The sequence below is a fragment of the Salvia miltiorrhiza genome, chromosome 1 (genome assembly GCF_028751815.1).
Source record: "Salvia miltiorrhiza cultivar Shanhuang (shh) chromosome 1, IMPLAD_Smil_shh, whole genome shotgun sequence".
Classification (NCBI taxonomy): Eukaryota; Viridiplantae; Streptophyta; class Magnoliopsida; order Lamiales; family Lamiaceae; genus Salvia; species Salvia miltiorrhiza.
The window spans coordinates 46,850,066-46,863,618 of record NC_080387.1 but is presented as its reverse complement, the minus strand read 5'-3'; the positions used below and the strand labels follow the sequence as shown (position 1 = coordinate 46,863,618).

Sequence of the window (13,553 nt, the reverse complement as noted above, 5' to 3'; positions counted from 1 at the left end):
GACCATCACATTATACTCATAAAAAAACTTTTATAACGTATTTAACTTGAGTGATAAAATATGATATATAAAATAATTTAATTAATTAAATATTTACTGCGTATGATTCGATCATAATGAATAATTCGATCCACACTTTAATCATCTAATTATAATTAGTATTATTGATCCTTTAAAATTAAATTGACTATCTAATCATCATCATCTCATTTTACTTTATCCTATCAACGTTGTCTGTTTCATTTAATAAACCAAATGCTCATGTTTTATGACTCAACTTAAAACACCTTTAGATTAATTTGCAATAGAACAAGGACATCCTAGCATGATAAGTTGACCCAAGTCGTCTCTCAAGGAAGATTTTACAGGGCTCCTAATTGTATCACAGCAAAAGCAGTAAAGTTTGGATTGAAAACTGTAAAATTAAACTAAAGCTTGTAATTAAAACTTAACTTGAAATTAAACTCATAAATAACTAGGCAGAAAAGAACAAAGCATAAATACTTAAGCAGAAATAAACTACTAAACCCTAGGCAGAATTAAAAGCATAAAGTAAAGGATACTAGAATTAAAAGTTACTACGCTAGGAATTTAAATAACTATAAATAAAAGCTTTTAATCTAAGTTAACAGAATTGAAATTGCAAATTGAAAGCGTAAACATAATGTATGCATAATAAAAGAATTAATGTAAATAAGAAATACCGAAAACGTCGCGAGAATTGAATCACTGTCACTTGATTACAACTTCGAAACGGAAAACTAAATCAAACGTAAATATAAAGCTAACTTGAACAAAAACTATGAAACTAAAAGAACTAAGAAAACTAGAAAAACAGTAAAGTGTTTTGGTGCCTAAGGCGGAAGATTATCCTAAGGCAAAAGATTGATTTTCATGATGAACCGTTAAGCCCTTTATATAGACTTCCTTTCATCAACCCTAAAGACCATCAAGACAGCCCAGGCAAACTGGGCCTAAGAGATAGAGTCGTGTACGCCTAGGAGAGTTCAGGTTTGGAAGAGTCCTCGGCAAGTAACGCAGCGCTGGCGAGTGATTGCCAGCTCTGGAGTAGTGCTGGCGGCCTTGCGAGTGATTGCCAGCGCTGGCGACTGTCAGCTATGTAGAGTTGTAGTATGCTCTGAAGATGTACTCTACTCTGTAGAGCTAGTCTGCTCTGGAGATGTAGTCTTCTCTGGAGCGTTTGGTCAGCTCTGGCATTGGAAATCTACTTTGGCTGAATGGTCAGCTCTGGCTATGATCAGCTCTGGATGCGGTGAGCTCTGGATATGGATTGTCAGCTCTGGCACCTTGGTCAACTCTGGCTACCTTGGTCAGCTCTAGCAATGTTGAGCTCTGACTCTGAAAATCTACTCTGCTATGGATTTTAGCTCTGACTATGGAACGACAGCGCTGACGGTCTTGTCAGCGTTGGCAAGGCAGCAGAGTATGGCACCACTTTGAGCCCAAAAATGCACTTTTTGAACAAAATCTCCAAAATATCATTCTTTCTCCTATTTTATCAAAATCTCCCGCAACACATCAAACAGACTCATAATCGCACCAAATTCCAAAATATTTAACTCAAATTTAGCACAATCAAATCCGCAAATTAAGAACAATTAGGCATAAATCATTTTATCTCCAAACTTTATTGAAATGAAACAAATTTATTCTTTATAATCTATGCATCAAAGCTATTTTATTGACTGTGTTAGGATCAAGCACTTACTATTGCGCCAAAAGCTATAGTTGATAATGAAGGGGTTACTTATCTTCTTAGCCCATGTTTGGTTGGGTGTTTTTGGAGGTTGGAAAATAAATCAATTAATTGAATTCATTACTTATTGTTTGGTTGGGATAATAAAGTAACCATTACCCTTACTTGGGGGTAATCCAATCACCTAATTTGTTACCCCTCAAAATAGAGGGAAAAAAAAAAAGAAATGAAATCCCTTACTAATGATTTATTTCCATTGTTAAACCAAACACTCAATAAAAGTGATGCTTATTATTATCATTCCACCCCTTTATTTGATTCCATTCCCTTTTCGTTCCTCTACTCGAACCAAACGACCACTTAAACTGTATGAGCCAGCGCCATGTCTCGAATGTTAATCTAGGCAACAAGATGTTAGAATTGGCCACACTTGGCCTCCACCCAACAATACTTCTACATTTATAATATCAATATTATAATTGATTATATTGATATTCTAATTTCATTAATAACTTAATTGATTGTGTAATTATTGCTTGAGTTTTATATTTATTTCATGAATTTAATTTTCAAAATCAACTTGTGACTTATAACTATCTTTTATCTTATCGCATTTACTCGATGTGTTTCACTTGATAAGTTAGCTATATGAAGCTATTCTTCTTGAACTATTTGGAGTTAATTTACTCCAGTGATGCACGGATTCGCATAAAATCAACACAATGCAGTATCCGATACGCGTAGGGGGCGGGTGTGGTGGGATTCGCACGGGATTCGCCACGTGGCGAATCTCCCAAAAAAAAAAATGAATTCGCGAATCGGGTGCGCCAATCTCATGAATCCGACTGTGGCGAGGGAGATATGGGGGAAGGAGGCGATGTCTCCGACGGTAATCTCACTGGAAATATTGAGGGGGAGAGGCGGCGTCGTTTTCAGTTTGTGTGAGTGTGTGTCGTCGTGTTGCTGCTTGAGAGAAAAAGAGATAGAGCAGAGGCGACGGAGAGGAAGATGGGGGCGAGGGAAAGGGCCGACCGTCGGTTCTTCATCGGAGGAGGAGCCACAATGGCAGATTTTGTGGGGATTGCCGGCATGTGTGCGTGAACAGAGAGAAAAACAGATATATGCGTGTGTGCGTGTGATAGAGAAGGAGAATAAATAGGGTTACATTAATTAATTTAGCTGGGCCACTTTTATTTATGGGCTGGCTGTCCCTTTTATTTCTGGGCTGTATTTCTTTCTTTTAAGTGTGTGCGTGTGTCCAATTTCTTTTAATTAAATAAGACATCATTAGTTTAATTAATTTATTTAAAGAATAATTTGCATAACATTAATATTATTATTATGTGCATATTTTAAGTAAATTAATTATCATATGTTTAAAGCATGACATGTATTACTTATGATATATATATATATATATATATATATATATATAGGAATGAGATCATGTAGTATCCAATGCTTATAATAGATCCGTAGATCCAAATCTAGACCACACATTAATGACATGTGGCGCATCAAGATGCATAAAGGCATTTCAAGGCAAAATCTGGAGAGGGGTAAAATTGGAATGTAATTTTCGGATTTAATAATTAAAACAAATATATATTTTTTTTAGATTTTCTCAAAATAGATATATTTTAGATGCATATAGTTTCCCACAAAGATGCATAAAGTTTTCACATGAAATGCATGACTTTGAACAGAAAAATGCATTTAATTTTTACAGTTTTGGTATTTTCACCACCCCACCCCGCACCACCCCCCAATCCAGCCCACACCACCCCCAACCCTCCCCATTACCACCCCCCCAAAATAGTCATGTTTCACATGCATATAAAATCAAACAAAAGTGCATAAAGATTTTACATAAAAATGAATTAAATTATACAAAAAATGCATTTCATTTTAATAAATTTGGTATTTTCGCCACCCCACCCCTGCCCCACCCCCCACCCCCCTACCCAATTTTTTTTTTTAAACTAATTTTCTGATTGTTGAGTCGCTGACCCACCCACCCCCCCGCACCCCCCACCCACCCACGCCCCCCCAAATTTTCTTTTAAAAAAAAACTGATTTTCTGACCGCTAACCCCCCACCCACCCTCCAGCCCAAAAAAAAATTATATTTTTTCAAAAAATGTAATGCATTTTTGTGTGAAAGTATATGCATTTCTGTGCGAAAGTATATGCATGTAAACACATGCAATTTTTTTATGCATGTAAAAATCAGTTTTTTTTTTTTAAAAAAAAAAAATTTGGGGAGTGGGTGGGTGGGGGGGTCAGTGGTCAAAAAATCAGTTTTTGAGAAAATAAAAAAATAAAATAAAAATTTTTTTGGTGGGTGGGGGGGTGGGGGGTAGGGGTGGGTCAGTGGTCAGAAAATCAGTTTTTAAAAAAATAAAAAAAAAATTTTTTTTGGGGTGCGGGGGTGGGGGGTAGGGGGTGGGTGGGGGTGGGGTGGGGTTCAGGGGTGTGGGGGGTGGGGTGAAATCTTATGCATTTTTATATGAAACTTTATGCATTTTTATATGAAAGTTCATGCATCTAAGTATGAAACTTTATGCATCTAAAATATACCTATTTTGAGAAAATCTATTTTTTTTTTATTGTTATTTTTTTAATTTCGAAAATTACATTCCAATGTTACCCCTCTCCAGATTTTGCCTTAAAATGTCTTTATGCATCTTGAAAGCTTCTTGCCACGTGTCACCATTTTGATGCGCCACATGTCATAAATGTGTGGTCTAGATTTGGATCTACGGATCTATTATAAGCTTGGATACTACCAGAACCCAACCCTATATATATATATATATATATATATATATAACACAGACGTATCCTTCACGAATTGCGCCCTATAATTTTTAAAAATCTGTATCCCCGCACACGAATCGTATCGCTCCCGCACCCGCCCCCTCGCACCTGTGCAACATAGATTTACTCTCACTCATAGATTCATAGTGTTTGATCTGATAGGTTGACTATAGGAAGTTATTATTCGTGATTACTTTGAGTTAATTTATTATTTTGAGACTTGAATATGATAGATAATTTATCAATCTACTTTCATAGTTATTCGTTGGAGAAGATTATGAATAAGATTGTGATATTTCATTAGGGTTGGATTAAATTGGTAATTGAGTCAATAGTCAATATGTTAAATGCATAAGTTTAATTAGTGTCAATACGTTCCCTAGAATCAGTGTATTTATTATTTGATTTTATTTCTTGGATTTATTTGTTTAGTTTTGAGTCTAATTTTAGTTTTTCTCTATATTTCTGTTTGCCTGAATATTGACTTAGTATTTATTAGGATTACTCATTCTATTTTCGCTTGTCAATACTTGTGAATACAATACTCTGTTTGCTGTTTGTTGTTTGCTATTAATTACACTATATTAGTTGTAGTTTTTATTGCTAGTAAAATAGTGATCACCATCTATTATTGTTGTTTGGTTTGTTCAAGACTATCCAACCCCGAAATGGAGGCTGATTTCCATTGCCCCGTGCTCTACCTTTTCACGATTACGCTCCCCAGCTCGGCTTACCACTTTTAAGCTAGTCGTCTTCACTTTCAATTTGGGTCCTCTCACCTCTAATCCCCTCAAATCCCTCCTAGTTTTCGTCGCCCACGCTGCTCTTCCCTTCAGGCTCAAGCGAATACCCAAATAACTAGGGAATTGAATTCGGTTGGGTAATTTAGGGTACCCGAATACTAGAGTCGGACATTAATATTCACTATCGGGTAGCAATTTCGGCCTATTTTGGGGTCCGATATCCAATTTTTTCAAGTATGGTACATGAATTCAACCTAATTCTCACCCCTAATCGTTTTATCAATATAAACCACAATACTAATACATATTCGTATATCACATTATGAGAAAAATTAATACCTTTATTGAAAAATTGATATGATTATCACATCAAAATTTGTGATATACCAAAAATTCAGTAATTTCAATATAGTAAATGCGATATATCAATTTTTTGGTATTTTGTTCCTCCCCTAATTTTGACATGTCATCTTCCAATAATAAAGTTGGATAAATGAGTATGACGAAACTAGTAAACATGTCCACCCGTCACTATAACGAAAAAAATAGATAAATTTCAACTAATACATCAATTATAGCTCATTTTGCAATTTCAATTTTGTATATTAAACGTTATAATAATACTATCATTAGTTTTCAATATGGTCGGTGCAAGACTTGGTTCGGAGGTGCGTTCGTTGGAGGATTGGGGATGGTAATAGGGCCCGTGTCTTTGGGGACCCGTGGTTACATAAGGATGATAATTTATTCATCTCTTCTCATTGCCCTCCTGGTCTTGAGGATTTGAGGGTTAATGATCTCATGAGAGCAGATTCATATAGCTGGGATGTGGACCTCCTTCATTCCCTTGTTGATGAGGCTGACTGTCGTAACAATATTGGCATTCCCCTACTTCCTAACCTGGCCCCGAATAAGCTGATTTGGCACTACTCAGATAATGGAAGGTATTCAATGAAATCGGCTTATAAGTTAGCCAGTGCGCTTACGGTCGATGTTTCTTATTGTGTCGAGAAGCTGTGGAAAACCAATGTTCCTCCTAAGGTTCACAATTTTCTTTGAAGAGTTGCCCAGAATAAACTTCCGACCAAGGAAAATCTCATTTCTCGTGGTATTTGGTTGGTGGTGAGTGTCCCATTTCACCATTTGCAATGAAGGTTTCGAAAATTTGTGGCATCTTTTCTTTCATTGTCCTTTTGCGGAGGATTGTTGGCGTGTTGGGAATCTACGGGTGGCTATCAATCTGATCATGAGTAGAAGTGATTCGTTCCAGCAGGCCCTCTTTAACTTACTTGAGGATAGTAACGATGAGCAGAAAGCGTGCATTTGTATGCTCTTATGGCAAATCTGGAAGGATCGTAACGCTGTGGTTTGGCGTGATTTACAGCTAAATCTAGTGCGGTCTGTTCTATCGACCGTCGAGTGCAGGAAAGAATGGGTTTTGGCTCGGTGTTCTCCCTCCCGGCACTCTACATCTTCTGCTCCGACAAAGGTTTGCTTGGGTTGGCACCCTATCCCGCATGGCTCTTTTCTCATCGGTGTTGATGCCTCTTTCTTCAAGGATAGTCACTCTATGGGTCTTGGTATGGTCATTTGAAACTATGAGGGCACTTATGTCGATGGGAAATCTGTAAAAGTCCCGGGCTTGAGGAGTGTTGAGGAAGACGAGCTTATGGAAATCAAGGAGGCTCTGTCATGTATTAAAGGAATGGGGTATCACACAGGGATGGATTCAGTCGGAGTGCAAGAGAGGTTGCGACGCTATAAGTTCAAGCGAAAGAAATATTTCCAAGATAGGCATCCTTGCAACCTTTTGCCGTGAAGAACTTGCTACGCTCCCGGGTGTCTGTCTTCGGCATGTCAAGCGAGATCATAACGCTATTACTCATTCCTTAGCTATAGCTGCGAAGGATATTAGTTCACATCATATTTGAAATGAACCTCCGGTCTTTGTGATGAGTCATCTTCATGTACCATGCTCTTGTGATTAATAATATATCCTCTTCATGTACCATGCTCTTGTGATTAATAATATATCCTCTCGTATCTAAAAAAAAAAAATCTTGTAAATTTTTAATTTTTCTGTCTACCCGAAAGTTAACAACGTAGCATGTCTTATTTGAGCCGATTTCGCACACATACGATTACACGAGCTCTATATTTTCGATTTGATTAACATGTAGTAACTTTTTAATGATCGAAAAAAAATTGATGTGCTAACTTTACAAGTTTAAACATAGTGACGTTATTACAATATTTTAAAGTCGCATAAAACTACAAAATATATTAAAATTAGTGTATTAATCGACCACAAATTTAAAAAACAAAAAAAGATTTGGTTTTTGCGGTCAAATTCTCATTTGACAATCGTTTTGCATAGCAAATTAGATATACAATACAACACAGATCTGCGTGGATCTTATGTGTAAAACTGAAATTTCTATCCATCCGTCTAGTTTTGGATTTATGAAAAATGAAACGTGTCGTAGGTTGGACTGAAGACGAATTGGTGAAGAAGTAAATACGAGAAAAATATTCTACTTAGTAAGAGAAGTAGTCCTCTCACATTTATTGCAATCTTTTTCTTTACGCCTTCACATGTTCTTCGCATCAACTCCGCTGCCTATATAAATCTTGAAACTTTTTACTCATAATATTGCTTATTGTTTTGGTGAAATCTTGCAATCTAGCACCCCCTTCTCTTGCAAGGTTAGTGTGTAGTGTGTCTCTTTGTTTTTAAGGTTTCTGGGTCTGGAATTTGGGGTGATATTATAAAGGTTTGATCTTTCTAGTTGCTGTCTCTGTGTGCGAATTTTACTTATTCGTAGGTGGTGGGAGCTTGATTCATTACATGATTTTGTTTTATTTGGCTTATCTTATTGTTATATCAAAAGATCTACACCAATTTAGCAGTGTTTTGATGGAATTTTAGATGATGCTGCGGGGTATTCAGTTGGCAAGAATGGATCTTGCATGCTCAATCTAATTAATTTGCATTTGCTGGGAGTGTTGCTAGCTATTTTGGAGTATTACGCCAGGAATTAATATTGGATGTGCACTAATTTTCATATGAGATTTGATTTTCACCGGCATTTCTATTGGAAATTTCTTGGTAGCAACTGGACTGTTGCAATCGGTAACTAGGATTTTGGATCTTGTTTGAAATTTGATTTTTTTTTTCTCCTGTGAATATCACCATCAGTTGTGATGTCTGTAATTTTGTGTCCTATTATCTTTTGAGATATTTAAAATGGTATTGTTTCCTATCTGCAATTTGTCTTTTTTTTTGAATAAATTGTGCTGTGCATTTGGTGTGAGTAATGTAGAAGAATGTTGTTGAATACTTGAATTGAGGTCTTTGTTACATATGTATTCTTATTGATGCTGCATTAAGAAAATCCGTTTTGACTTTTCTTGTAACAATGCTTCATCTGTAATTTTGTTGGTTTGATCTGATTATTATGGAATTTAGAAATTGGAAAAGGATATCGCAAATGGCTAAAGAAGTATCACATGCTGAAAACAATACGAGCATAAAGTCTCCACCCGAGCCTTCGCCCTTGAGAAAAGCCAAGTTTTTTCAGGTATGAAAAATGGATCTTCATCACAAATAACTAAGAGTAGTTCATGATTTTGCTTGCTTTTACGGGTCTCTATGTGTTGGAGGTTGCATCTCTAAGATATGTGTATTTGCATGGGTATATCTCTTTGTATTCTTGTCTATACAAATTTACGTATCAGTTATTGTATATCACTAGATGATAAGTTGATGATGCATCTGTATTTAAGTATCTAACAAATTGCCTTTATATTCTCTGCTTTTCTTAATTTCTATTGTTGAGTCACATTTTTGAAGTTGCTTGATGCTCCTGGCAGGCAAACATGAGAATCTTGGTTACTGGCGGTGCCGGATTCATTGGATCTCACTTAGTTGACAAGCTGATGGAAAATGAGAAGAATGAGGTGAGACCACACGGATATCATGCATGCTCCTCTTCTTATATTTTGACAAAAACTACTTTTTGATGAGTTTTAATGGCTTCTATTCAGGTCATTGTTGTGGACAACTACTTTACTGGATCGAAGGACAACTTGAAGCAATGGATTGGACATCCGAGATTCGAGCTTATTCGGCATGGTAGGCATTTTCTCTAGCACAAGATATTTTAACTCTGTTAAATACCCTCTCGTGCTGTACATGAGACCTCACGGGCGACCTAAGCGTGAGATAGTTTTTTTAAAATACTCTTTCTTGATATCGTTTAGGAATTACCTTCTTGGTTGCAGTACCACACATTTTCTCTAAATAAGCAGCATTTTTACCTACCCCATGAATTCTTTGTCAACGTTTGTTGCTTGAATCATTTTTCTTTGAAATTATTTTCAGACGTGACAGAGCCATTATTAGTTGAAGTTGATCAAATCTACCATCTTGCTTGTCCTGCTTCCCCAATTTTCTACAAATACAATCCTGTGAAGGTCAGTGGTTCTTTACTTATGTGCTGTTATTATCTGGATAGTAGTATCCGTTGAATCATTATTTTTCGGAATGCAAATGTCTTTCATTGATTTGGTAAAAACTAAAAAGTAACACACCATGTTTAAATATGTTCTTTTCCCTTGTGATGATGCTCAACAGACAATAAAAACGAATGTGATCGGGACACTAAACATGTTAGGGCTTGCAAAGCGAGTGGGGGCAAGGTAAACCAGCCCGTCCTACTTTTTTTTTTTAGTTTCGTTAATTCCTTTCTGGATCTGTTAATTCACCGTATACAATTAGGATCCTGCTGACATCAACATCAGAGGTTTATGGTGATCCGCTTGTGCATCCTCAGGATGAAAGCTACTGGGGCAATGTGAACCCGATAGGTAATTATGATTTCATTAAGCATAAAAGGCTGCATACATATCTTGGTAAATGAATATTTGCATGCTTAGTTTCTAAAGGCATGTTACGATGTGGTTTCTATATTAGCACACTTTCGCATGATCTGGTTAAACTTTACTGCTAAAATTTACCTATTAATTGAAGTGGATTGATATGAATGCAATGTGGTGCTCCAGGAGTCAGGAGCTGCTATGATGAGGGGAAAAGAGTGGCTGAAACTTTGATGTTTGATTACCATAGGCAGCATGGCATTGGTAAGTGTAGGTCTTTCAGTGTTTGTGTGTGTCAGTCCTTAATGCCTTGACTTTCACAGTTAATGTGTCATGTGAGGACCGTATCACCTCAGCAACTTAAAATGTTAACGTGCAACAGAAATAAGAATCGCAAGGATCTTCAACACTTATGGACCTCGGATGAATATTGATGATGGCCGGGTTGTCAGTAATTTTATAGCTCAAGCAATACGGTAACCATCTTCTTCTGGAATAATTTCAAGTTCTATGATTACCAACAATTATGAACTTCTACTGACGCGTGCGCGCACACACACACACATATATATACATACATACAGGGGATGTTCATAATGAGAACTACATTTTTCGTGAGAATGTGAGAACTATGCACTGAACGTGTAAAGTTAATGCGTTCGCTGTTAAATTTAGTGCGTGTTTGGCTACCTTTGTTAGGTATTGGCAATGTTGCTAAAAGCTTGATTAATATCAGGGATGGAGGCATTGATACATATATGGATTATTTGTTTGATATGCAAAGGAAATTCCTAATATAACATCTCTGGCTGATTGGTTGCCCCCGTTAAACCCAACATTATAATTGGAGTGCACTATTTTGCCCTTAAAAGACATTAGTAAAATACCTAACTACCCTTCGTATTGGCGGGGTTATAATAGGCGGGAGAACTCTCTTCCCTCCATTCACTACTCAGCGAAAATTTGAAGGGTTTGGCGCCGAACTGAAGAACGGAAGAGACGAGCCTGCACAGGGGCTCCTATCAAAGCTCATTGGAGTAAGAACTTACCTATTGAGTTTCAGCTCAATAACCTGCCTATATGGAATTGGGTTCACGTTCTCTCTCGCTCTACGTGTGCGACGATTCCCTGCCGAAAGCCATCACCAAATTCACCCAAAAAAGGATTTTTCAACCAATCGTGCAAAAACCCCCCATTAACTAAAACATATGAAAGCATAGAACCCATTAAACTTTGTCTACGAAAATGATATGCGAATTGAACCCTAGGCGGAAAATTGACTATGGAAGCATCTCAATTTCCACGAGCCAAACCCAATTACCATCTCAAACTGAACAAAAGGCTCTTTGAGTTTACCTGGGTGTTGACGACGACGGGCGAAACTCCTCGTGTCGAAGACGACAAACTCACCCTCCGAAGAGATTATAGAACGCAAATGATATTTGAGGGAAATTAGAATATTTTTTAAATGAATTTGGAGAGCAAAATAGGAACCATCGAAAATAGGAGATGTTACTGTAGAAACCATTGAAATGGAACTGAGGGTGGGCGCTGGTTCCAATTTCGTGGAGGAACAGTGATTTGTGGAGCGGGCCTTGGCACAGCAGCGGGCCTTCTTTGTTATGAATGAAGTTTATCAAACATCGAAATTTCTTTAGCTTGCCTCCTAATATGGGCTTAAAAGGCCTATCAAACATGGCCTTAATGCACTTGAAAAAAAAAAAAAAGGAATGCATTCATCGTAGATCTTCACGATTGAAGGGTTGAGAATGGTTCTCCATTCTCACAATAGTTAAAGGTTCTCTATATATATACATGCAAAATTTTATGCTGCAAGAAGTTGCATAGAGAGACAAACTGTCCTGTATATACTATCAGAGTGGTTATAATTTAATATTTATCTGCTGTAATGCTGCCTTTCTCTTCTATCTTTCGACATATGAGTTCGTCTTCCATGGGCTAACAATTTTGATTAATGCTCCTGCAGGGATGAACCTTTGACAGTACAGTTGCCTGGGACGCAAACGAGAAGCTTCTGTTATGTTTCTGACATGGTATGCTGGATATAATTCCATTCTGGCTGTAGAAATGTAACTGAATTTACATTATAACTCATCCTTTTTGTCTTTTACTAAAGGTTGATGGTCTTATTCGACTGATGGAGGGGGAGAATACCGGGCCAATTAACATCGGCAATCCAGGTATATATACCTTTAGGCGGTGTTCGATTTAGGTGATAGCTTTGATCGATAGAAGTAATTAATATAGGTTAATCCACCGCATAAATTGATTGATTAAATAATTAATTAATTAATTTTTTTTAATCATGTAATCCTCATATACTCAATCCTATGTATTGTCAGTCTAATCTGCAATCTGTAGTCTGTTTTAATTTTTTGGGTTACTGATTGAGGGCTAATCTATCAGGTGAATTTACAATGACTGAGCTTGCTGAGACTGTGAAAGAGGTAAGTTGAGATGCCATGATTGTTTACTCTAGTTGAAGACATATATGGCTAAATTCCGACGCCCTTCGCATTGCAGATGATCAATCCGAAGGTGAAGGTGATAACCGTGGAGAACACTCCAGATGACCCGCGCCAAAGGAAGCCGGACATAACAAAGGCGAAGGAATTGCTGGGGTGGGAGCCGAAGGTCAAGCTGCGTGACGGCATTCCCCTCATGGAGGACGATTTTCGCAAGAGGCTCGAGATCCCCAGGAAGAACTGAGTGCTGCCTGGTTAGACTCTAGATATGCTATGCATTTATGCCATGCTTGTTAATGGCGTTCATATATATATATATATATATATATATACATGTTTTCTTCTGAGTTGAGTATCTGCTTTTGGCCTTCTTGAGTCAATACTTGTGGAAATCTTTACAAGAAAGACTAGATTTTCTCATCATCAAAAGACTTTATTTCGTTTTAGTTGATTATTCTTGCAAATTGATGATGTTTTATTTGGAATTCCCCCTGCCATTCTAGAATGGCTTTAAAGTTATTATTTGCCTGTTTTCTCCGGAAAAAAAATAAGTTTATTACAAGCAGGTTACAGGTATACATGGCAGAGGATGATGATATTTTTCAGAAGGGAAATGTCATTTGGACACCAAGTGTTCAAGACACTCGGTCCAAAACCGGGCTTTTTTGAATAAGCCAGAATGAGCCGGTTTTAATTGATTTGTGTATTTACTTATTTATCCCCCATTAAGTTTCCTATTGTTATTGTATTGTATTTTCTGTTTTTTAATTCTCGAAATTTATATATAGATCCATATTTTTTGTTTCCAGATTTTTTTTTGTCGAAATTAATTTATTTATTTTTATTGATTATTAAATAATTTATTTTTATTCGAAAATTATGTTTATTTATTTGTTTCCACTAATTTTAT

The 13,553-nt window shown here is 36.8% G+C and overlaps 1 protein-coding gene across 3 annotated transcripts; it reads left to right on the top strand.

Moving 5' to 3' along the window:
- The first annotated feature begins 7,618 nt into the window (after positions 1-7,618).
- Positions 7,619-13,089, top strand: LOC130987303 (UDP-glucuronic acid decarboxylase 5). 3 transcript variants are annotated; one of them, XM_057910895.1, is made up of 13 exons: positions 7,619-7,820; positions 8,749-8,860; positions 9,153-9,239; positions 9,327-9,414; positions 9,664-9,755; positions 9,916-9,980; positions 10,060-10,148; positions 10,344-10,421; positions 10,540-10,633; positions 12,145-12,211; positions 12,295-12,358; positions 12,585-12,625; positions 12,702-13,089. In XM_057910895.1, the coding sequence occupies exons 2-13, from the start codon at positions 8,771-8,773 to the stop codon at positions 12,885-12,887; spliced, it is 1,041 nt and encodes a 346-aa protein (XP_057766878.1). In that variant the 5' UTR covers positions 7,619-7,820; positions 8,749-8,770; the 3' UTR covers positions 12,888-13,089. The 3 variants fall into 3 exon arrangements, with proteins under 3 accessions (XP_057766878.1, XP_057766877.1, XP_057766876.1); XM_057910894.1 differs by having other exon boundaries at positions 7,730-7,985; XM_057910893.1 differs by having other exon boundaries at positions 7,730-7,985; positions 8,209-8,860.
- Positions 13,090-13,553: the final 464 nt, after the last annotated feature.

What these genes read in the sequence shown, in the direction of transcription:
- LOC130987303 (XM_057910893.1), top strand. Translation starts at nt 8,738, where the DNA reads ATGGAATTTAGAAATTGGAAAAGGATATCGCAAATGGCTAAAGAAGTA. An exon ending in GAAAAGCCAAGTTTTTTCAG is followed by an intron (nt 8,861 to 9,152) that starts GTATGAAAAATG and finishes TGCTCCTGGCAG; the next exon opens with GCAAACATGAGAATCTTGGT. An exon ending in TGGAAAATGAGAAGAATGAG is followed by an intron (nt 9,240 to 9,326) that starts GTGAGACCACAC and finishes GCTTCTATTCAG; the next exon opens with GTCATTGTTGTGGACAACTA.